General features: G+C 41.4%; 1 protein-coding gene across 4 annotated transcripts in view; it reads right to left on the bottom strand.

The window, feature by feature from the left end:
* Window positions 1-24,894, bottom strand: part of Khdrbs3 (KH RNA binding domain containing, signal transduction associated 3) — a 150,815-nt gene that overhangs the window by 29,857 nt on the left and 96,064 nt on the right. For all 4 annotated transcript variants that reach the window (XR_015624364.1, XR_015624365.1, NM_022249.2 and 1 more), the window contains exon 7: window positions 14,351-14,433. Coding sequence is in view for 2 of the 4 variants with exons in the window: in NM_022249.2 (NP_071585.2) it covers window positions 14,351-14,433 (83 nt within the window). In the remaining 2 variants the exon portion in view is untranslated. The remainder of the gene's footprint in view (window positions 1-14,350; window positions 14,434-24,894) is intronic.

The following is a 24,894-nucleotide window of genomic DNA, read 5'->3' as shown; positions in this document are numbered from 1 at the left end:
CCATCAATCACCACCACCATCATCATCACCACCACCACCACCACCACCACCATCACCACCACCACCACCATCATCACCACCACCACCACCATCACCACCACCACCATCACCACCACCACCACCACCACCACCACCATCACCACCACCATCACCACCATCACCATCACCACCACCACCATCATCACCACCACCACCACCACCACCACCATCACCACCACCACCACCACCACCACTATCACCACCACCACCACCACCACCATCACCATCACCACCATCACCACCACCATCACAATCACAGCCAACATCACAATCATAGTCATCATCACAAACACAGCCACTATCAATCACTATGACCATCACCCACCACCACCAACAACAAATTTGGCGACAATTTTATAAAGCATGGTAAACAAACTTTAGACTATGTATTTAAACAGGGCTCCTTGGTGTCATAACTAGCTGTTATCAATACAAGAATGTTTGCTTGGTGCTTAAATGGTCACATCTTAAGTTAAACGGCATTTACAAAATAAAAGTTCCAAACTATTCTCAACGTTCACAGGCCAGTTCTAGAGATCATGATGTGCCTTGGTGCTAAAGATACTGACGGAAACCACCACAAAGTGGACACTAGGCACATAGGATAGCAGCTGCCATTTAAAACCCCACCCAGCACTCTCAGCTTCTAACAGTTCTACCTATCTGCGATGAAACAAGTCAACAATTTTCAATACAACTTTTCTTGGCTCCATAAAAGTTTTAGAGTTAGGCAAAAGCCTAAGTCTAAGTCCCTTTGGTTGTGCCATCCCAGAATAGTTGTGAAACCTCTTAACCCTCAGATTCCTTAAGTGGAAGAGTCTACCGTTTAGGTCACTGTGACACAAAATAATACACAACTAACTTGCATGACCAATGCTAGACTTAGTTCACTGCCCAACAATGGGATTCCATTATTAATAGCGTTCTCAGAAATTTAAAGTATCTCTGTGGTAGAAGAGATGGGAGAAGACGAAATGTGTACTTGAAGGTATTTAAAACCCTGGGTACAGTGGGAAATTTAATTCATCAGATGTTACATGCTATTGCTGGACTCCCTCAAGGTCATGTGTACCTTTTGAGATAATTTTTCTTTTATTTATATTTGTGATTATTACAAGGGCTAGATATTTCTTTGGCTACTTCACAGCTGCTTAGAAATACAGACTAAAATTGTCCTAAGGGTGTAGGTAAGATGTCAGATGTAAACTAATCTGACTTGCTTCAGAATGGAAGGGATCACATCTGGGAGCTGGGCTTCCAGGAAGCAAAACAGAGGAAACTGGATGCTCAAGTCAGGTCAGGTCAGGGCCAGGGTCTAATGGCAAAGGCCATGCATTATCTGCTTATATTCATCACCACAGCTACTTGGAAGTTGTATACCCACAGGGATCAATCAAAACTTTCCAATGAGCTGTAAGTGACAATTAAAACAACCAGTCAAATTTCTCGCTTTAGTAACTGTGCTGACATCATACTAGTTAAATGTGTGAAATTAAATGAACTGCACTGTTTTATACTACAGTGTCTAATTCCAAGACAAGATGCTTAACATTGAAAGAAACAAGCAACTGTCTAAGACCTCCAGACAAACACTTGACTGTGATACAACAGAGGAAGATGGTCAGGACTTAGCAAGCTTTAAAGCCTTTTCTGGAGAGAGTCCTTCACTCAGCAGGTATGACAGGTGGTGATGTCACCTCTTGTCTTGCTCTATCCCACCCATCTTCCAATCTCTCCGTTATGGCAAATCTAGGAGAGCAGATGGGAGGTCTTAAGTGAGGCCTTCCTGCTCTTCCCTCATGGCTTGGACACACCTACCTATAGGGTCCTTGCAGATTTCTGAACGCAGGCTTCCTACAGCCATCCACCTGTGAAATGAGAGGTGACTTGGAGGTGTGAATGGAAGACAGCACTAGTGTTCTCCCTACTGGTCCTGGAGCAGAGCACAGAGTGAATGACATATTTACCTCCTTGTCTCACATCAGTATGGCTCAGACCTCCACAGGGAAAACAGTCATCTACCTTATAAACAGAGGCTTAGAAAGCTTGAATCAACTGCCTGAAAGTGGTGTGTGTGTGTGTGTGTGTGTGTGTGTGTGTGTGTGTGTGTGTGGGCGGGAGGAGGGAAGTGCAGTTCTATCAGAGTCTGAACCTCTCAGGCACAGGTCTCTAAATGTTCAGACAATGTCCCTGAATCAGAAATCAAAGCAGTTTGAATTTGGAACCACTCTGTGTCTGTGTGTTACATGTGCAGTGGACCACGCATCAAAGAGGAAGCTTGAAAACACTAATATATGTGATGTTCTCCAATTCTCTGCAGTGTGGCCCCTAACAGGGCGAGAGGCAGCCAGTAGTACTTAGAGTAGCCCTGCCTAAGAGAAAGAAAATGGCGACCATCCAGCAAGTCAAAGTCCTTCACCACTTTTTTGATGGTTTTAATAGAGCTTCTACTGGAGGCTGACGTGCCTGCTACAACAGTCTCAGGTGGCAGAGGCCACATGTTGGGCTTTTAGAGCTCATGCTGTAGTAGCTCCAGAGGATGGTACATTGTCAAGTTCTGCTCCCCACTCCCACCTTCTCTACAAGGAGACCAAGCAGGAAACCTGGAAGCAACAATCAACTACAATGGTAGCATAGAATGAGTTTCAGAGTTCAAGAATATTATTGAAGTATTAAAAATATTTTCCCAGAAACTTCACTGTGTATGGTAAGATAGCTGAGACACAGACATAGGGTGCCACATGGCCCTGAGGCTCAGTGCTCACCACCAGCAGAAGCAGCAAGTGCTATAGGCTGCAGGAAACTAGAGTTAAGTTGGAAGACTTGAATTCTTAATTGTGCTGTCTTAGCCTGTATATTAAAGATGTGATTAAGTGAGGTTTTGTTGATTAAGATAATCCAGATCTGATAAAGTAATGCTTCAAGACACAATCCTTAAGATATCTGAGGGCATTAAATACTAGGGTTTTTCAATGCTTTATGGGTTAGGCTTTTAATCTCTTGACAAAACAACTTAGGAGGAAGAAAGGCTTGTTTTGGCAAACTGTTTTTAGAGCTTTTAGTCATCACCTGGGGCACTGGGATAGGCAGAACATAAGGGAGCAGTAGCTTGTGAGGAGGATTCTTCCTCATAGAAGCAGGGAGCAGAGAGTGAGACTGGGATTGGGGTGCTCCCATAGACCCACCTGCAGTTATCCATGTCCTTCATGGAGGCCCCACTGCCTAAGTGGCTTTCATCAATTAAAAAAGCTGTAGTAGCAGCTGTGGCTCAAGCCTTTCCCACAGGAGCCTCCTGAGGCAAGCACTTAGCCACACCAGAGAGTCATCTATGTTCAAATGGCAATTAGGGAGAACAGCTGAAGTCACAACAAGGTGGAGGGAGTGTGAAATAGGAGCCAAGAGGACTCTGCATGCTTTTGAGGCCCTGAGACTCCAGACAAGAGCTCTCTGAACCTATGCAATGACGGCATAAGTTCAACCTTGAGATTGAATGCAGCAGTATTTTAGGGGATACTGAGAAGGGAGAGACAGACTTGATGCCAGGGATACTTAAGTTTTTAAGTTCTGAGACACATGCTGTACATATATCATGTACCTTTGTGGTATGTGGCAGCTTGTGTATCCTTCCTCGAAAATCCCATGTTGAAACTCTAGGTTCCCAAACCACTGATTCATGACTGTGATTGGAGACAGGACATTTAAAGAGGTAGTTTAAGTTGAAATGAAGCCTAGGGATAGCTTCTAATCCAATTTGATTACTGCTCTCCTAAAACTAATTCTGGATACACAGAGACACCAAGGATGTACTCACACAGGGGAAAGGTAGCTACCCTGCAATCAAAAGGAGGAAGGCCTCTTTGGTGGAGTAGGACCCGCTGACATGTTGACTCTGAGCCTCGGTTTCAGAGCCACGAGAAAACAGTATTGTACTACTTTGTTACATCCCAGCATACTGACATAAGAGCACAGATTTTTTTTCTTCAAGCCAACTCTGCAAAACAGCCATTTCATTTGAATTTACTGTACAGCAGTAGGCTACATAAGCATATCAGATGTCAGCCAGTCAGACAAACCAAGGGGCATGTTTGCCTTCAGTTTTAGGGGTGAATGATATTTGGAAAGTGACTTAATTGTCTGAGCCATAGTTTTCTTCAAGAAGTGTGTACTTCTCTTGGCTCCCTCTGCACTGCACACATACAATTCACAGGGACTTTGCTCCTCTGGGTGAGGTGAGCTGTAGCCTGAAAACCCTACTGCAGAGGTGGCTGCACTGCCATGTCAGCTGTTTGCTTTATCGAGTCTTTCCTGACTCTTAAGGGCTTGTAATTTATAGTGTTGCAGCTTCTTAACTGATTCTGCCCCTAGCTACACGAAGCATCTGCCAATCCAGCTTCTCTATACTATCGACTAATTAATTTCTCTAAATTAAGTCTAAACACGTCATTTTCTTGGCTCCCTGTTGCTTCCCCGTCTTCAGTTTCAGCTCCCAGAGAGAATACTCCATCCGTATTCCATTATGAGTGTTTCTGACACAAGACACATTGCTGCTGCTTGTTGTCCCATGTGCCCGCATCACTTTGGTATGTGGTCCCTTCCCTAATTATCATCTGGGGGACTGGTCCTCATCTTTTATTTTCCCAGATATATCCATGAATTCTGAACTGGAATTCTGTAGTCTTCTGAATGAAAACATGAAACTTCTCAGGCTTCTCATAATACTTTATAATTAAATATTTACATTTTCCCCCTTACAGTCAGTGAGTGTTCCAATGACAGATTATTCTACGTTAACAGTCTTTGGGCATCAAACTTGAAGAGCAGTGCCTATTATATGGCAGACGTCCAAGAATCCCTGACTGATGTTTTCCCTTCATAGTTCTGCATCACCACATTTAAAATGAGATTACAAGCTGCAGCAGCCCAGGCCTGACTCTTGCCAGTGATGTAATGCTTAAACACCAATCTTGACTTAAGAGTCTCCTCTCAGTAACTTGATTTTCATTCTGTCTGCTTACCAGATACTCACTGTGACATTATTGCCCAGTAGGACAGGCAGGGGCTTTAAATCTGGGTCTTTATGGCAACTGAAGGAACACAGATCATCTGGCCTTGAATCTTGCATGGTGGTACACCAAAAAGAAGAGTGATGTGTGTGTTTTCTCCTCTATTACCTACTGGTAACTGTGTAGGATGGGACTGGTGCCCATGAACAACCAAAATCAAAACATAGGAAAGTCACTTCCTGTCCCTTGGGACATGGCCTCTTGGTGCAGACCCAGAATCCCCCTAGTTCTTCCCTCTGCTCCTTTCAGACTTTACTCCTAACCCATTGCCATGCCTCTGTGACTCTTGTTGACCCACAGAACTGCTCTGTCTACCAAGGACTCACAGGTGCCATACTAGCTAAGGCCCAGACTCTAGCAGGTACATATAGTGACACTTGGCTATGACCCAGAGTGGTAGAAACAATACAATAGACTACAGATCTTGGCCACAAATCTACACTAAGAAACAATTCGAAGATCAGAACTCCAAATGCCTCGATCACAGGTCAAAAGACACAAAGATGAACAACCAAGGCAACATGTCTCCTTCAGAAACAACAGCCCTATTGTAATGTGTTCTGAGAAAAGTAATTCAGCTGAAGCACAGACAAGGACTTCAAGCAGCAAGGATCCTAAAGAGGATATGAATAGATCCCTTAAAGAAAACCATGAAAGCACAAACAATTCAATAAAAAATTAATTTAAGACATAAAATAGAATTTAACAAAACAAACAAAATATGAAATTACTAAGGAAACCTAGACTGGGGTAAAACTGGAAATGAACAACTCAAGTCTGTCAGACCAAAACCTCAGAGACAAGCCTCACTAATAGAGTACAAGACATAGAACAGAAAATTTCAGGTCTTGAAGATGAAATAGAAGAAATGGATGGTTCCATCACAAGAAAATGCTAAATCTAATAAAATTAAATTTAAAAAAATTCCATGCACAAAATTTGAAAAGACCAAATAAGAGATAGTGGAAGAAAAAAAGCACCCAGGTCAACGGCACAGAAAAACATTTTAAAGAAAATCTTAGAAGAAAAGTTCCCCAACCTAAATAGATGCCTCTATCCTGATACAAGAAACATACAGACCATCAAATAGACTAGAAAGAGTATTAAATCAGCTCATAAAAATAAAAATATCAAATGTATAGGACAAAGAAAGAGTATTAGAAGTTCCTAGAGAAAAAGGCCAATTCATATAGAAATTTCAAAGGAGACTCCAGGAGCCAGGGCCTGGATGTTCTACAAGCTTGTGAGACTACAAATGCCAGCCCAGCTACTATAACCAGCCGAGCTAGCAATCACATCAAGAGAAAAAGTAAAACATTTCACAATAAAAACAAATCTGTCCACCAGTTCAACTCTATAGAGGGTAATTAAAGGAAAACTTCAGTTTAAAGAGAAGGTTAATGATAGCCATGAAGACACAGTAAGTAAGTAACCCAGAACAGTTAGTCATAAAGGGTGGAATCTCACACCATAACAACAAAATACCAGGAATTAATAAATGCTGTTTGTTGATAACCCTCATTATTAATGGTCTCAGTTCCTCAATAAAAAGACACAGACTAACAGAATTCATGCAAAAATAGGATCTGTCCTTCTGCCGCATCCAAGAAACACACCTTAACATCAAGGTAGACATCAACTCAGGATAAAACTATGAAAAAAATATTCCAAACGAATGGAACCAAGAAGCAAATAGATATAGCTATTTCAATACCTAGCAAAACAAATTGCACACTAAAACTAATCAAAAAGAGAGGTCAGTACATACTCATCAAAGGTTAAAAAAAATCTACCAAGGGATATTAGGATTTAAACATTTATGCATCAAACATAAAAGCACCCAAGTTCATAAAGGAAACACTACTGAAAGTAAAATCATACTGACTCTAACACAGTGATAGTCGGTGACTTTGACAGTCCACTCTTGCCAGGCAGGTCCTTCAAGACAAGAACTAAACAGAGACATGCTGGACCCATAATAATGTTATAAAAACATCTACAGAGCATTCTATCCAAACATTAAAGAACATGCTTGCTTCTTAGCAGCCCCATGAAACCTTCTTCAAAACTGACCACATATTAGGACACAATATAACTCTCAACATATACAAGAAAATGAAGTAATGCCACACATCATAGTTGACCCCATAGATTAAAGCTAGATATAAACAGTAATAGAAACAGTTGAAAGTAGATGAACTCACGAATGGATCAGCATTAAAACAGGGCAGGAAGCAAGAGAAAGTGAAAACCTTTTAAGAATGGAATGAAAATGAAAACACAGCCTACCCAAACCCATAGAACACAAGGGAATTAGTTGTGAGACACTAGATCATAGCATTAAATGTGTACATTAAAGAAAAAGCTGGAGAGATTTTATATTGGTAACAATGACACACTTGAAATCTCTACAAAAACAAGAAAACATAATATCAAAATGAGTAGATGGAAAGAAATACCCAAACTGGGGAAGAAAAATCAATGAAAGAAAATCAAGTAAACAGACAAGATAGACAAACAAAAACCACGGATCAATAAAATGAAGTGTTGATTTTTTTGAGGGAGGAAAAAAACCAGTATTGACAAACTCTTGTCCCAATTAACCAAATGATGAGAGATAAGAACTAAATTAAAATTAGAGAAGGAAGCAGGACATTACAAGAGACATAATGACACATTTTAAAAGTCTGAATTCTACTGAACTGGAAAACCTAAAACAAATGGGTGATTTCTTAATTGTATACCATTTACCAATATTAAATCAAGTCAAAAAGAACAAACAATTTAAACAGGTCCATAATCCCTAGTGAAATAGAAGCAGTCATTAAAAATCTCGCAACCCAAGGAATCCTAGGGCCAGATGGAGTCACAGGACTACCAAACCGTCAAAGAAAATCACCAATATTTGTCAAGTTAGTCCGAAAAACAGAAACTGCAGAAAGGCTCCCTAGTTCTTTTTACAAAGCCACTGTTACGTGAACACCAAAACCACACAAAGAACTAATGGAAAAGAAAAGCATGGAACAATTTCTCTCATGAACATATATGTAAAATTCTCAATAAAATATTTACAAACCACATCCGAGAATACATCAAAAATATCTACCGTAATCAAGTAGACTTCATCCCACATATGCAGGAATGACTCAACATACATCCATATAAAACAAACTGAAAGAATTACATATAGCTACCTCATTAGATGGAGAAAAGACCTTTGACACAATCCAACGCCCTTTCATGATTAAAGTTCAGAGCAAGAACAAAGCAAGGATTTCCACTCTCTCCACACCTATTCATTGAAAGACGTGAAATGTTAGCCAGAGCAATAAGATAACTGGAAGGAGTCACGAAAATTCAAATAGGAAAGGAAAAAGTCCAAGTATTTTTATTTATAGGTTGTACAGATTGCGTGATTTTATACATGAAGTGATTTTATACATGAAGAACCTAAAAACTTCACCTCTAAACTTTTATAGGTAACAAACACACTTAACAAAATTGGAGGATACAAAAACAAACGAACAAACAAAAAACAATACACACACAAAAAAAATCAGCAACCTTCCTATAGGCAAAAGCAAATAGATTGAGAAATCTGGGAAATAGTACCTTTCTTGATAGCCTCAAAACAAAACAAAAACTAAAGCAAAAGCCCTGAGATAACTCTTAACTAAGCAAGTAAAAAATTTGTATAATAAAAATCGTAAGATATTGAAGAATATGTCAGAAGATGGAAATATATCACATGCCCAAGGATCAACAGAATTAATACAGTGAAATGGTCATCCACCAAAAGAAATCTTCAGATACAGATACAGTACAATCTCCATCAAAATTTTAACACAGTACTTAACAGAATTAAAAAAGAAAGAAATTAAGAAAGGATATATATATATATATATATACATATATATATATATATATATATGGAGAGAGAGAATGAATGAATGAATGAATGAATGGATTCCAGATAGGTAGAAACACTCTGAATAATGAAAGACTGCTGGAAGTATCACCATCCCTGGTGTCAAGCTGTACTATAGAGCTACAGTAATAAAGACTGCACAGTACTAGCATAAAGCAGACATGTTGATCAATGGAATGTCACTGAAGACTCATATAAGGGCAAACGCTTATGGACCTATGGACACCTGATTTTTGACAAAGAAGCCAAGAACACACACTGGAAGAAAGACAATTTGTTCAATTGGGTCCATCAAATTGGATGGCCAATGTTGATTATCTTACCAAAAAAAAAAAAAAAAAAAACCCCAAATGGATCAAAGACGTCGATATAAAACCGATGTACTGGATCTGATAGAACAGAAAGTGGAAAATAAGCTTGAACTCGCCAGCCCAGAAAAAGAATAGGATAATGATAACACACACACACTAAGACCAACAGTTAACAAATGGGATGCTATGATGATAAGTCTTCTGAACAATAAAGAACACCGTTCAAGCAAGCAGTAGCCTAAAGAATGTGAAAAGATGTTTACCAAACATGCAAGAGACATGTATACTTGTATCTGGAACATATAAAGAACTAAAACAAACAACCACAAACACCCAAACAAACAAAAAACCTAAACATCAAGGAAATGACCCAGTTCAAAAACAAGGTACAGAACTAGACAGAGTTCTCAGAAGATAAAACGAACCAAACTGCCGAGAAACACATTTCTAAATGTTCAATATGAAATGGAAACCACAGCTACTTTGAGATTTCATTTTGTCCCAGTCAGAATGGCCAAGATCAATAAAACGAATGACATCTCATTCTGGTGAGGATGTAGAGTAAGGGGAACATCCATCCATTGTTGGTGGGACTGTAAACTTGTAGAGCCACTATGGAAACCAATATGGTGATTCCTCTGGAGGGTGAGATAGATCTCCCTCAGGATCCAGTTATACAACTCTTGGGCATAACCCCAAAGACTCTACACCTTTTCTCACCCACGCTGACTGGGGCTCTATTCATAATAGCCAGAAACTGGAAAACAGCTTAGATACCAATCAAGCATTGAATGAATAAATATATTGTGGTATACTTATACAATGGAATATTATTTCAACTGTTATGAAAAATAAGATTATGAAACTTACAGGTTATCAAAGAGAAGATTATCCTGAGTAAAGAAACTCAGACCTAAAAGGACAGATATTGGCAATTTTCTCTCAAATGTGAATTAGTTAGTTTTTAAACTTCAGGTATGTGTTTCAAAATAAACAACCACAGATGTTAGGTAGCTAAATCAGGGATGGGAGGTACAGGGAGAAAGGGGATCTTTCAAGGAAGGGATCGAGGACACAGAGTTAAGCAAAGAGGTAAGGCAGAAGATAGAACACAAAGCTTAAATGGGGAAGGGGAGTGGCAGGGCAGGCTAAAGGAGGAAACACAGGAGTGAGAATTGATAATAATGGCCTTTTGAAAAGCCACTATGGAAACCTAACACTGCAGGTGTTTCCTAAAATATATACATATATGAAAGAAATGAAAATAGTCACCAAATAATAGAAAAGACAATGCCCCAACTAGACATTTTATACCATCAAGTAAAACTTCTGGTGTCAAGAATGAGTTGCATCTTGTTGATTCACTGGTCAAAGATCCCCATGGAAACCCCAAAATATCAGAGACTACTGCCAAAATTATTGGTTCCGCTCCATAACCTGATGTAAGGCTTTATTGCTATCAACAGTTACACATATCATTGAAAATGGAGAAATCCAGCTGGTGACCAAGCTTTACTTCTATTCATTAATGTTCATGATGCTATAAGATTTTGCCACCAGAGGAGAAAGATAATCAATCATCAGTATCACCTGGTTACAATCTCTGTCACCTACAGCAACCTTACAAAAATACACTGTTGTACTAGTGGCACAATGTTATGGGAGCAACCAATCATTTTTTAGTTGACTATAATGTCCACCGTGTGACCCAATGGCCCCTGAACTGGAACTGACCCAGTGCCAGTTGGAAATGACCAGAACTAGAAATGACCAGAAGGTGCCATGCAAACTTCTAAGGGAAATATACAATCAATACTGCTACCCAGATATGATGCCTATAAACTACACTAATGACCAGTATGGTATAATAACCCTAAGTGTGCAATACTGCCACTCACACCTTGGCAGTCACCAACAGCTCTCCAAGTGGACTTAACACATACTTAATAAGAAAGAAAGTATGACTGGCACTAGAAGCCTAGCAAACTACCTGGGCTAGAGAAGTCATGGATCTTGGAGAAGAATCTACAAAAATCTACAAACACTACTTTATTAAATCAGCATAATCCCTAACTATACTCTAAAAACTTGTCCTTATTCCGAAAGATAAAGAGTAGTTCTCACCCTTTATCAAGGAAATTTCTCTTAGCAACACATGGCGACTATTACAGAAAACTGTAATCAATCAAAATGCAGAGCTGTGAAGCCTAGTCCCACAGGGCTATATGTACAAAACAACTTCTACACAGCAGACGATGCGGTGGAAATAGTGTAAGTGCCAGAGGGTCAGGGAGTTTCTGAACTGTCAGAAGCTAATCCCATAAGATCTCAGCAACATGACAATGTAAACATGAGTCAAACGAAGACAGGCCAACATGAAGGGACAGGGAAGAATACCATGAAGACTCAACCCTATACAAACAAACTACATTTCCCCGGGAACAGCACATCAAGTGGTTATCTTATACCAAACTAATAGCCCTGAAAACATATAAGAAATATTAGACTGAGCAGGCTATATTCAGAAATGTGTGTGTGTGTGTGTGTGTGTGTGTGTGTGTGTGTACATACAGACATGTTCACATATGTATATAAAAACAATTAATGAAGAAAGAGGCTATCAATTTGAAAGAGAGCAAGAAGGGGTGTATGGGATGAGTTGGAGCAAGGAAGGGGGAAAGAGAAATTATGTAACTATATTATCAACTAAAAATAAAACAAAGTCACTGCATGACATGAAATCAATGCTTGACACTGGTTAAGTGGCCAAGAACCTGAGACTCGATAGGTCATGGGCCCTAGGGGACACCTACCACTATTGTTTGCCAAGGAACATAGCAATAAAATGATGCCTACTGACATACGGCTAGAGCTATGGACTGGTGCATCATTCAACCCTCATCAGAGGAGCTCCTTGCAGTAGATATGGATTAAGACAGAGATTAAGTAGATATGGATTAAGATGGACAAAGTTCAGAGAATGAGAGGCTTTGAAACACTCATTCCTAAATAGGATCTCTTCATCAAACCCTCCCAGCTAGGCTCAGGGATCTGTGTTAGAGGAGGTAGAAAGCTGGTAAGAGTCAGAGATGGTAGACGACTCCTAGGAAACAGTATCCTCCAGACACAAAAGGACTGCTATACAAATGAACTCACAGACAGCATGGCAGCATACAGAAGACCGATTTAAAGCAGAGACAATCTCAGCACTAAAGAGGGGAGGTGGACACACAGTCCTATTTATATCATGCAGATATAAATCTTCTTTATATCAAGAAGATCATGCAATTAATACCTGCTGGGAAAGGGAAATCAGTTCCCAATCCAGTGTCCCTGAGTCTATCAACCAGATAGTTGGCCAACACAAAAAGGAGTCTGTTTTTAGTGTGTGTGTGTGTGTGTGTGTGTGTGTGTGTGTGTGTGCGCGCACGCACGTGTTTGAGCATATGCTTGCACTTTTTGTTTCATGTTGCTTTTTTTTTTAACTGAATTTTTGTTTGTTTTGATCTGCAGTTTGAGAGAGAAGGAGGAGAAGGAGAGGGAGAGGGAGGAGAGGGAGAGGGAATATGAAGTTAAGTGGGTAGGTCACTGAGGGTTTGGGAGGACTTTGGAAAGAATATAATCAAAATATATGAAACTTTTCTTAAATAAACAAAACTGTGTACTAACTAGAAGTACGTATACAAAAGGGCATAAAAAAGTACTAGCACACTCTCTAGAACACTTCCAGCTGAAGCAAAAAGAGACAGCAGCACTGGACTCTACAGTGATATACAGTAGCTATGTAAGAGACTAGTACTGACTGAAGAGTACAGTGAAGCTCGAAAGGAACCCTTCCCACCCATTGAGTGGCTGAGCAGTGATCAATCTCTTTGTTATTTGCTCTCCTTTCTTAATGGCACAGTGTGTGCAGGCCTTAGGAACAAAGGGTCAGACATAAACTGTACACTCAGCCAGTGTTATGAGGGGGGAGATACATGTGCTTCTCGAGGGCACTTCATACCAAAAACTGAAATGGACATTTACAAAACAAAGCCGAGACACGCCTAGTTGTAAAGAGCAGCCCTTGTGTTAGAAGATCCGACTCAAGGCCCATTTCCACATTCAATTTATGGTGTTATCTTGGACAAATGACTTCTTCTGGAACACTACTCCTTGTTCTTTACAGGAGGACACTTCAGGAGGAGCTGTCGAACAATTCTCATGAAGCTTTTGCCTGTCACTTTCAACAAACTGTGGGAGTGATTTTCCCCAGTACTAATGGTATGAACAGGAAGAACAATGCGTCCCCTTTTAGAAAAAGACCACTTGTCAGCCAAAGTCTGCAGGCCACTTGTTACCGGTTATACACTCAGCAGTATGTCGTGAGCAAAGATGAAAACTGTACCCAGCATCAGAGTTTACAGGCAAGAGAACCCACGTAGTCCCTCACAGCTGGAGGGGACCATATCCACGCATATGCCTGGACGCTCCATTCCAACAGGTACAGTCTATGTTTAGGGTTTGCACTCACTGTAGGACCAGTGTTTACTGTATAGAATCTACTGTGAGGAGGGCCTGATCTGGACAAAGTTGCTACAGTTACAGAATTTCAAGCTGCTGGGAGACAGAAGCATTGTTGTTAAGAAGATGCAATGTTCTGTGAATAGCAAGCCAGGTGCTGGCATTACATACGCTAGAAAGGCAGGAAGCTCACAGTTCCTATGGAATTTGGGAATTTGGGGACTGAATGGTTACCTGTTTTGAAGCCATTATCCTTCCTTAAATGATATTAACCACTTACGTCAAATTTTCAGAGTAGATAAAATTAAACTTAGTTCTTATATCTGGATACTGAGGAATGACAGCATCCACCTGTGGTAACACGTGCTATTTGGAAGCGGATCCTCTAGTCAGAAGAAACAACAAACGGCAAGTCAAATCAGTCCCATTGGCTGACTGTCACACCTCTCAGTGGAGGGGCCCTGGGTCCAGCTGACATAGGGCCTGCAGCATGGGCTGACTCTTACCTTTGTGCTGGGGTGCTGTAGCTGTTGTCATAGGAGTCGTAGCTCTGGTCATCATATGCTGTACTGTACCCATCGTCATAGTCCTGAAACACACCAGAAGGAGACACAGTCAGCAGATCCTGTAGAAAGAAAGAGCACTCTGCCTCCAGTCACTGCAAGGCACTAGTTGATGTTAAACTGAGTCTGGCCTTGGTGTGAGGAGAAGCGCACGTGTGGCTTCAGTCCAATTACAAGTCCAGAGCAAAAAACTCCCAGACCAAGAAACTCCAACAAAACAAAACACCGAAAAACCCAAACCAACCAACCAACAAACCAACCAACCAACCAACCAACCAACCAACCAACCAAACAAACAAACAAACAAACAAAAAAAAAAAACCAAGCTAGCACCGAAAACAATTATTAAGATCACCACTGTTAGGACTGGAACATAACCATAGAGCTGCAGAGAGTCAATCAATATTTATTTAAAAGCAAACACACCAACAAAGAAACCATGGCAAAATCTTGAGAAGAACAGAGCAATGTAGTATTTTCACTTGCAGCAGCCTGGAAGCCACTGGAGTGCAGTGAGGCAAGTGGAACCCCTGTCAGGGATGCTTCCCAGTGAGTGGTCTTCATCCCTCTTCATCCTGACTTGGTCCTCTCCTTACTACAGGCTCCCTCCTGAGGGGTTAGCTGAAGAAAACAGTTAGAGCTGCTTGTTTCAGATACTAGCTGCTAGAGACTGTGGAGAAGTACTGGGCAAATGGGTTATTGACAAGCATAAAAGGCCAACATATTCCTGGGAATCTAGAGGGACACACCCACCTCAGTGCCACATCCTGTGACTCAGAAAAGACCTAGGCCCAAAGCTGTTTCTTTTGGCTGACCTCAAGAGATCCAGCACAAGGAGGAAATGGGCTTCAAAAGGAGAGTTAGGAGCAAAGTGGCCGGCCGGGTGTCAGGTATGAGTGTCAATTATACCCAGAACAATCCCAGGGGAACCCAGGTAGGAAGGTGGAAGAAGAGGAGAAGGGGGAGGGGGAGGAGGGGGAAGGGGGAGGGGGAGGAGGGGGGAGGGGGGAGGGGGAGGAGGAGGGGAGGGGGGAGGGGGAGGAGGAGGAGGGGAGGGGGGAGGGGGAGGGGGAGGGGGAGGGGGAGACTGAAGAGACAACATCTGATGCTCACAGACTCCACAGAATTTGTTTTGAATAGCCCTAAACATAAAACAAAAACAAATAACAGATCCTTGAAGAATGTGATTCCTAGAGCGGATGAATTATTAATATATTGTGTCTAGTTTAAAACAAGAAGTTGAGACATGTTTAAGAAACATAGAAATATGGTGTCTTTATAAGAACAAATAGCTGCTAATAAAAATTGTCTCTGAGGAAGCTGAGACATGGAGTCTGCTATGCCAAGAACTCCAACCGACACTGAACACAGACAAGGGGCTAAAGAAACCGTTAGGATAAAGCCCGAGGGCATCACCTCACTAAGTGGAGACTGTCCTACACAGAGAAGCCAAGGTAAATGCTTGACTTGAAAATCAGTAATTAAAGCAGAAACTTCACTGGTCTCATCAGCAGGCACACTAGACAGCGGTCACTGAACTTGCAGATAGATACTCTGAGAACAAAACCTAGGATCAGAGAATACGGGCGGCACCAACTGTGTGATTGTGAACAATGAGATATGCTGAAAGAGGAGGGGGAGGGGCCGAAACCTATTCACAGAAACAAGTTCAAAACTTCCCCAATTTGAAGAAAACACTTTACATACCCAAGAAGCTTAAACATTTCCAAAGGGGGGAAAAAAGGAGAGATGCACAACCACAAGTGCAGAGGCAAACCCTGAACCTCCCGAACACACGCACCTCATGACACAGGAGCACCTGACTATCAGGAGGGTCAGAGCCTAGAAGACAACGAGAAAGCACATTCCAAAGAAAATGGGGGCTTCGGCAAGAAGAGCTAGTGGGTGGGCGGGACTTCTTGGCATCTGACCTGCACTGGGTACAGTATTTGATATCCAATGAAGCTCTCCTTGATGAACAGGACAAAGAGTACGTTTGCAGATAAACAGGGTTTACCAGTTTACCAGTAGTAGATACTCATTTAGCAGACAGCAACAAGAGCCATCAGAGAAGTGAGAAGCCATCAGTCACTTGCAGACACACGAAAAGCAGTCACATTTAGATATACATAAAGGGCACTGTAAATATGTACTTCTAAAGAACATCTACGGAGCAATGCATCCAATCAAAACAAAACCACCTTCATGCCAGTGGATCAAAGAACGCACTCCATGGATTTGATGAATAGTTGCAGTAACCAAAGAAATACAACACTGACAGGATCGCAGAAAAAGAAAGTCAGAAATTACTATTCATATTTAAATGCAACTCAATTGTCAACTAAAGCACCAAGATAACTTGCTGGAGACTTTTCAATAAATAATGCTGGGACGCCTCCAGAGAGACACGTACCTAAGATAAGATTGAATACCAACCACACATCATATGCAAACATCAACACGACATGCACCAACCATATCTTTTGTGAGCAGATAGAGAACTCCGAGAACAAAGTAAGCATGAATACATCCCCCTAACCTTGGATCAGTGATTCCTTTGATAGGCTAGCGAGAGCACAGAGCTAAGGAATATGGAAAATGGAAGTTCCGAAACATTCAAAGCTTTTAACTTTCAAGGACACTATTTAAAAGAGACGAAAAGATAATCCACTGCATGAGAGAAAATATTTATAGATGACACATGTGATTTGGTCTACTCTCCAGTACATCAAGAACTCATAACTCAACAAGGAAAAGACGGTAACTACAAGAGAAATCCACCCCGTCATCGTGGAGGTCACAGTCCATGCTGATTGACTCATTTTGAGACAGGGCTCTGTGTAGACAAGGTTGGTCTCCAACTCAGAAGAGATCCTCTTGCCTCGGCCTCTCACTGTTGTTTCTAAAAGACTGTGAACTTTAAAACAGCCAAGGAAAACAATATTTTTAAATAAATGGAAACAAACACATTCTCCATTAGTAAATTAGGCCACAAAAGCAATGTATCTTGTCCTACAACTGGCTCTATGCTCCCAGTGTAATTGCACAGTGGCTTTGGAGTCATCAAATTTAAACATTTTAATATGTAGATAGTCTGTGAGCAATGTCTTGGAAGATCAGGATCAAGTACTCAGAGAATTTAAGTATACACCCAATTCCTGGAAGCAGGGATATGTACCACGTAGTCAAAGAACTTACAGCACAGAGTCCATTATGTACGTATCTCTTAAGATATTTTATTTTTATTTATGTATTTATGTATGCTGGTGTGTGTGTGTGTGTGTGTGTGTGTGTGTGAGAGAGAGAGAGAGAGAGAGAGAGAGAGAGAGAGAGAGAGAAGAGAGAGAGAGAGAGAGAGAGAGAGAGAGAGAGAGAGAGAGAGAGAGAGAATGTAGGTGCACATGGAGGCCAGAAGAGGGCATCACAATCGCTTGGAGCTGGAGTTACAGACATGTGCAGGCAGTCTGACATGATTTTGGGTAACAGAATTCCAGTCCATTACAAAAGAAGCAAATGTTCATAACTGCTGAACCATCTCTTTAGCCTCAATATTTTTTTAAATTAAAAAGAAATAGTTATAATAACTGTATATGTTTTGCAGGAACAGTTGTATTTAAGGACATCAAAACGCTAACTACCTTGACTTGGTCATTATGGATTTACTTTTAAAAAGTATTTACAGACTCATTTTATTTTATTTAGAAAAAAACGCAATTATCTAAATAGATTGTTTCAAATTTTTTTTGATTTTATAAAACATATATCAACATAAATGGATACTACCAATTTGCAGAACTAAGGCTTATGTAAATTATATATGATTAGCATATACATTTGAATGTTTTATCTCAAAGGAAGAAATGAATATAAAATGGGGGGAAGTCATATAAAAGGAATAAAACTGTAACACAAAGCAAGCCACGATGCTCTTCAGAGTTAATAGTAAATGACTAACTGGGCCTGGATCTTCCAATGGCCAATGCAAACTAGCCATAAAACAAATGCTGAGATGATTTTCATTATCAAAGACATAGCAAAACAGTGACATGAATTCTGACCAGGGACTAAGCTAAAGCTGGAAATAACTAATAACAGGAGCCCAGCTAATCATTGCTGGAACTCTCCTTGTAGCTCCTAACCTGTTGCTGGCACTGTGCTAGCTCCGTGGGTGGAGATCTTCCAATGTCTAATGGTGTGCTCGCATACAATGCAACAGGCAAGCAAGGAAAACAAACCTTACAATTCATCATGTCAAAGGTAGACGCTGAGGTGAGACAGACCAGATGAGCTAAAAGGGGGAAAGGAAGCTCAATGTTAATGTACAGAAAAGCTAGTTTTTCCTTTTCAAAGAAAGGTCATTAAAATCCTTCAGAGCGGACTGAAGATGTTCAGCAATGGAGGACGGGAAACAGACCTGTGCATCCAGGGAAGCCAAGAGCAGGAATGAGATGATGAGAAGCCAGGAGATGAATCAAGGACGACAAATTAAGGAATGCACATCTGGGTTCTGGGTAACACAATTACCTTTTGCTGCAAAAATTCCTGTCTGGCAATACTATAGAAAAGGAAGGAAAACCTACAAAGCCACGTGTGCAAGAAGGTCATTGGAAACTACACAGGTTATGGCTTCTTCACTAACATGTTAGATAGATTCTTTCCATGTCTGGAAAGAATGTGTAGTTCAAGTCAAGAGTTTTGACATATATTTAAGATTATAAATGACTTAAAATTTTAGCTAAAATGCTATGCAGTGAAGTATTTTATTTCTATAGCTATTTGATCCTTGCTCAATCATTCTGCCAGGTTATTGCAATACTGTTTAAGGATGAAATTGGTAGCTCGCTGAATTACTAACATAGATGTTTTCTATTTCACAATATGAATCTGCGACTCTTTCGTGATTTCATTATTGGACTTGGCTATGAGGGGTATATTTTGTACTTCTTCCAATCATAGCATTGATATCTGCTCAATGGACAGCATATGGGAATGTGGGGCACATAAAGACAAGCATGACAGAATAAGGAACAGCCAGCCAACTGACTCCCATGCTCTCCTACTGGTTTTCCTGAAAGGCTGGGGATAAGAGTTCTCAGACCGAGAACAAGGTTGAGCATTAACCAGAGGATGCTGGGCCAGCAAGTGAACAAGGGTGGCTGAGGAATGAAGGACCTCATTAGCTCTGCAAACATTATTTCCTCCTATTTCTTTTCCTGAGACTATCTCAAGTAGCACAGGCTGGCCTGAAACTCACTATCTAGTGACCTTGAACTCCTGGCTCTACCTCCCAAGTGCTGGGAAGAGAGGCATGGGCCAGTGTGCCAGCCTTTCTGTGTTTTGTCTGACAGTTTAATATTACAACTTAGCTGTCTTCTTGTCTTCTCTCTCTTTTTAAAATTTTATCTTCCAGTGTACAAAGCAACTGGTTGCTCATTTTTTTTCTTGCTTGTGTACTTTTAGACTAAAATGTTCCTTTTCAGATATTTCAGTAGGTAGAGTAGAATTCAAACAAACAAACAAACAAACAAACAAACCAGGAATGGGTACATTATGTGCTCCAATTTAACATGCAATTGAGTGGGATAATAAATCAGCAAAGAAAAGATGCAGAGAGCGTGGTTGGGTCCCACACATCTAAGCTACTGTGTGTTGCAGGATTGCAGGACTCCAGTCAGACAGGAGCTTACTACACCGCACCTGCACTACTCTGATGCACAGGGATTTCTTTACCCTAGAGATGGTTGTGTTATTTCTCACACTTCTGCATTCCCCCTTGGAGATGGTCCTCTTTCACGACATGACAGGTAGGCATCTACTTCTCTGCCTCACTTCTGTGCCTCCGGGGTAGCCAGTTCACCAGGTGTCTGCACGGGCTCCTCTCTCTGCCCTTGCTGCCTCTTAGCCTAGTCAGCGTCCTAGGCTGAAGTTCGAGTGGGTGGCTTCAGTTCTGCTACAACATTTCAACCATACGAAACATCCATTGTGGCAGCATTTGACATAATGAGCACATCTCTGTAGCTGTTCCTGGTGGATGGTTCACCTTGTGAATCAGCCAGTGAATGTTTCTATGTCCTCAACCTACTTCATACACACGGCTCCCTCTGCATTCCAATATGAAACCTGAGGTCCGCCCCTCATAATTAGGTTCATCAGAACCTTTAGAATCTTTCAGATCATTTAGAGTCTTTCAAAGGAAAAGCGCACGGACTCTGTACTTGGCTCTTTAGTGTGTCTTCATCTGAACATTCCTCCAGAAGTCCCTAGCTAAAATGCAAAGCCAGGCTTGCTGTTTCCCGACTTCCACTGTTCTGCTGCCTCCTACAAGATACAGATCAAACTGGCCCCTGTGTGGTCCAGGAAGCAGTCTGCTTCTCATTGCTGGTCCCTCTGCGTATGCTCTCTCCTCTGGAGCCTTCTCGGCTGTTAGCTTGAAAACTGAATTATCATTTTGGGATATTGTATTTGATATCCCATTTCACATCATATTTGACATCATCTGTGATAACTCACATATATTTGGCACCTGTAATTATTTTACTGACTCTGTTTTGCTCTCTAGTCTACAAAGTTCCTGGGAGGCAGGATCAGTCTTTCCTCTCTTCTCACTGATCCTCTCCTGCTCTCCCATCCCCCAACCCATCTTCATGTTCACATTGCATCATACTTTGTTCTTATTGGTATCCCACTGCCCTCCTCTATATCCTCAAGCCAGTTCTTTCCTCTCCCGTTAGTCATTAAGTTAAACAAAATAGGCCAGAATTCAGGAAGAGAGTTCGTGTTCTCTTACATGTGAAAACTAGGTTTAAAATTATGCATGTCTGTGCATACAAATGTCTTTATATATGTGTACATAGGTCACAGGACTAAACGGGAGATCATGAGAGAGAAGAAAGAGGCCCTACAAGGGGTGAAATAGAGGTGATAACCAAGTACATACAGAAGAGAGTGTGAACGGGGAGCAAACCCTGCCATTCCCCCACCTGACACTGTGCAGGCAATGTGGCAACATCTGCTGAATGACTGGAGTCGATGACCCATTAGCAGACAATATAATAAATATTTGTTGAGATGAATGTGAAGCAAGACAGCACTACAGAAGAAAGCAGGCACAGAGCTTATTAAAATGCTAAAAATCTTGATACTCAGACCGCATTTACACCACTTTTGGTGAACACTAAGTATCAGACTTCTGTGCTCTGCAAATGAGGACTTTGGAGTTCTAGTCTACTTCTGAATGCCAGAAAGGTGTTATCAAAAAACTGCTCAAATACATACAAGGATGAACTGGTCGCCTGCACTCACGAGATCTTTGGCACCTAGAAAGCTTGCTCCCTCACTAAGCACACATCTGAGGTTTCTGCTTAGAAACAGCACCTGGACAGTGACCCCTGAGTGGACAAAAGGCTAGGGAAGGAGCTGTGACACAGGTAGAAAACCTTCCGGTACCACTCCCAACCGGGCATAGGTCCAGATAACAAGAACACTTGCTCTGAAGCCATCTTCCAGGACAGAAGAAACAGCATGGCATACCTTTATTTTTGTCACAAGTAAAATCAAGCATAATATTTAAACCTGGGACAACCATTTTAAATTGAGAGTGATTAAAACTGCTGCTTCGGTGTGGCATCTTTGTAAAGGGAGATAATTATATTATGAATACTTCGCTTTAACTAGGGTGACAACTGGCCATTTCAAAATGCGAGAAGTTTCCACACAGATGCAGTGTGAACAAATTTAAGGTTTACAATGAATATCCTGAGTTTATAAAACAAATAAAGAAAGACTTGACAAATTAATTGTAGCTGGGACCTGGGCACCAATATCCTTGGCAATGTGGCTTCAACAGTATCTTTAATGACAGTGAACATAGGAGCAAGATGGTCTTGTCACACACTGAAGTACTGCTACCCCTAAGTAAAAGCCCTCCCACATCATCTGCATCAAACCTCACTTTTAACCCTGGGATGACATGGGCAACTGTTTGACCTTGCGGTTATAAGAAGGGACTCAAGAAGCTGTTCCCATCAGCCTTTGCAGATGTGATAGCAAATCCACCTGTGGCACTGGGTGGAGTGCATACCTGTGGAGTTATCACTAACCTCTCAGAACCTCAACCTTCCCATTTGCAAAGTGGGAAACAAAACACAGCTCCCACTACTTCCAATGTTTGTGTAAGATTAACCAAGAAAGAGAAGTAGGTGAATGTGTTTGGCACAGTACTTTCCCAATAAAGAAGGCTGTTCGTTTAAATACTTTACCCTTTTAACTCTAGAACCACTGAGTCAGAAAAAAAAAAAATCAAAGCTATCCAAATCTGACTTCTGTGAAAGTCTTAAAGTCTTGCGTGAGATGCAAGGTCTGCATTTCCACTTTGCAAACACTATGATGTAAATAAAGAACTGAAGGTCAAGATTAACTGTGGTTCTGTACAGACCATGATACGGTCTTTAGAGATATGCCTGCCAGCCACTAACAGAGTGGTTTTTTTTTCTGACTTTGTACCGAACAAAAGTAGAGGAACATTGGTTCGATTTTCTAGGTACTCAAAACACAGAACCAAGAAATAGTGACACAGTTAAACTAGAAATCTTACAAGCAAGGGGAAGGTATGAGTATAAATGGGAAAAAATTGTTAAACTAGAAATGTCATAATGACAGGAAAGAGGGGAGATAATCTCTCTGAGCGTGTATTAAAGTGGTGCCATGCTAAGGCCTACTGTTCGTATAGGGTCTCACTCACTACTTAGCTCAGGCTGGCCTCAAGCTTGTGTTCCTTTCGCCTTAGCCTCTTTAGGGCTGTTACATGGATGTGTACAGGTTTCCCTTCTGATCCTGAATGTGTATGATGCGTCCAGCACGGTTGGAAAACTTGATGAACAGAATCAACCCAAACCCTCCGTCATCGGGCACCTGAGATTCTTGCATGAAAGAAAGCAACTCTCTTAGTTGTTGTGGGGGGAACTACATTCTGGACTCTAATTCACTAGGATTTACTACCTGCTTCACCCAGACCCGTTGGCCCTTCAATCTTCCCAAGCTCTGATTTGTTCCAAGATACCATCAGCCTCTCTGCCACCTTGCTTAGGATTTAACAGTAGCTCACAGCTGCTCAAACCGGGTTCCAGAGGACGAAAGCCAGATCGGTATCCTAGGGCACCCACTAGACACAAGATCGGCTTTGCTCCTGTGCATCTGGACTGATAGCAATCAGGGGCCACCCCTGAGACAGCAGAGGGAATAATCACACAGATCATTATATTCTGTAATTTAGAGAATGACAGGCTGAGAAAGGAGTATGAGTTCACTGTTCGGTCTCTCATTTTTGTCTATGTGGTGAACCGGTACCTTTCTTTACTCCCCCACCTTTCTCCCTCTTTTCTTTTTTTCAGTTTTAATATATTTAAATACCCTCCTTTGTTTGCTAGTTTTCCTTCATGTGTTGTACACAGAGCAACCCAGCAGGAGAGCCAATTCTTACTGATACCCAGTATTTAAACCAGGTCTTGTCTGCCCAGTATGCATGAGTACTCCTGAGTACAGGTGCTTTATTCCCATTGTTTGTCATAAGTAAGCATCCAAGGAATACTTTCTGAATGAATGCATGGCTGCCACGGATGGATGTTACGGACCCACTCATGCTTCCACGTGTACTCCGTCTGAGTAATGACTGGCCCAAAAGGCAGGCCCAGTGCTGTCAGTTCTACAGAGATAGGAAGGTGCTGCTGGTCCAGCAATGCAGAGGCGGACCTGAACGCATTCGGCTCTAAAGTCCTGTAAGAATTTTCCTTGCTCAATTTTCATAGCTCACTAAGAACCCTTTAGATCACTACCCAGTCCCACACTGGAGGACAATGAGTTGTTCTGTTTCAAAAGGCAGTTCAGGTCGAACTCTCTTAATTTGCAAGTTGATCAAATGTTTGAATGTTTTACTCAAAAGCAAAGTGAGTCATAAAATGAGAACCCGAAGTACTCAGCTTAGAGGCTGTCATTGAGGGGGGCTCAGCTGGTCACAGACCACCCAGATCAAGAACTGGAACCAACAGCTCTGAGAACTGCTGCTTCATTTTGCAATTACTATCGTCCTCATCACGATTTTCAACACAATCTGAGGATTCTAGTTACTTGAGTTTTATGCAAAGAAGAGTCAGAATAACTATTATTTAGGGCCAGGCTTCTTTCATTCAGTATAAGGGAATCATTCACACTGCTGTATAAGGCACACACTGCTTCCTCCCACAGCTTTCAAACACTGTTGTGCATGATCTGGCTGCCGGTTGTTTATCTACTCCCCCCTGGGTCAGCAGTCTTTAGCTTGTTTTTGCCTATGGGTTTCCCACAGAGCCTCCCGGTGTACTCCCTTGTGTATCTCTGCTGGGAGCCTCTTCAGATGCACTGCGGGTCCTGGCAGTGGGGAGGATGGTGCTCTAAGCAGTGTAGAAAAGTATTCCAAGCACAGGCTACAGATTTGCATTCCCACAGCACTGCAG

This window comes from Rattus norvegicus, chromosome 7 (genome assembly GCF_021556685.1).
Source record: "Rattus norvegicus strain SHRSP/BbbUtx chromosome 7, alternate assembly SHRSP_T2T, whole genome shotgun sequence".
In the NCBI taxonomy this organism is placed as follows: Eukaryota; Metazoa; Chordata; class Mammalia; order Rodentia; family Muridae; genus Rattus; species Rattus norvegicus.
This window is presented reverse-complemented; position numbering and strand designations above follow the sequence as displayed.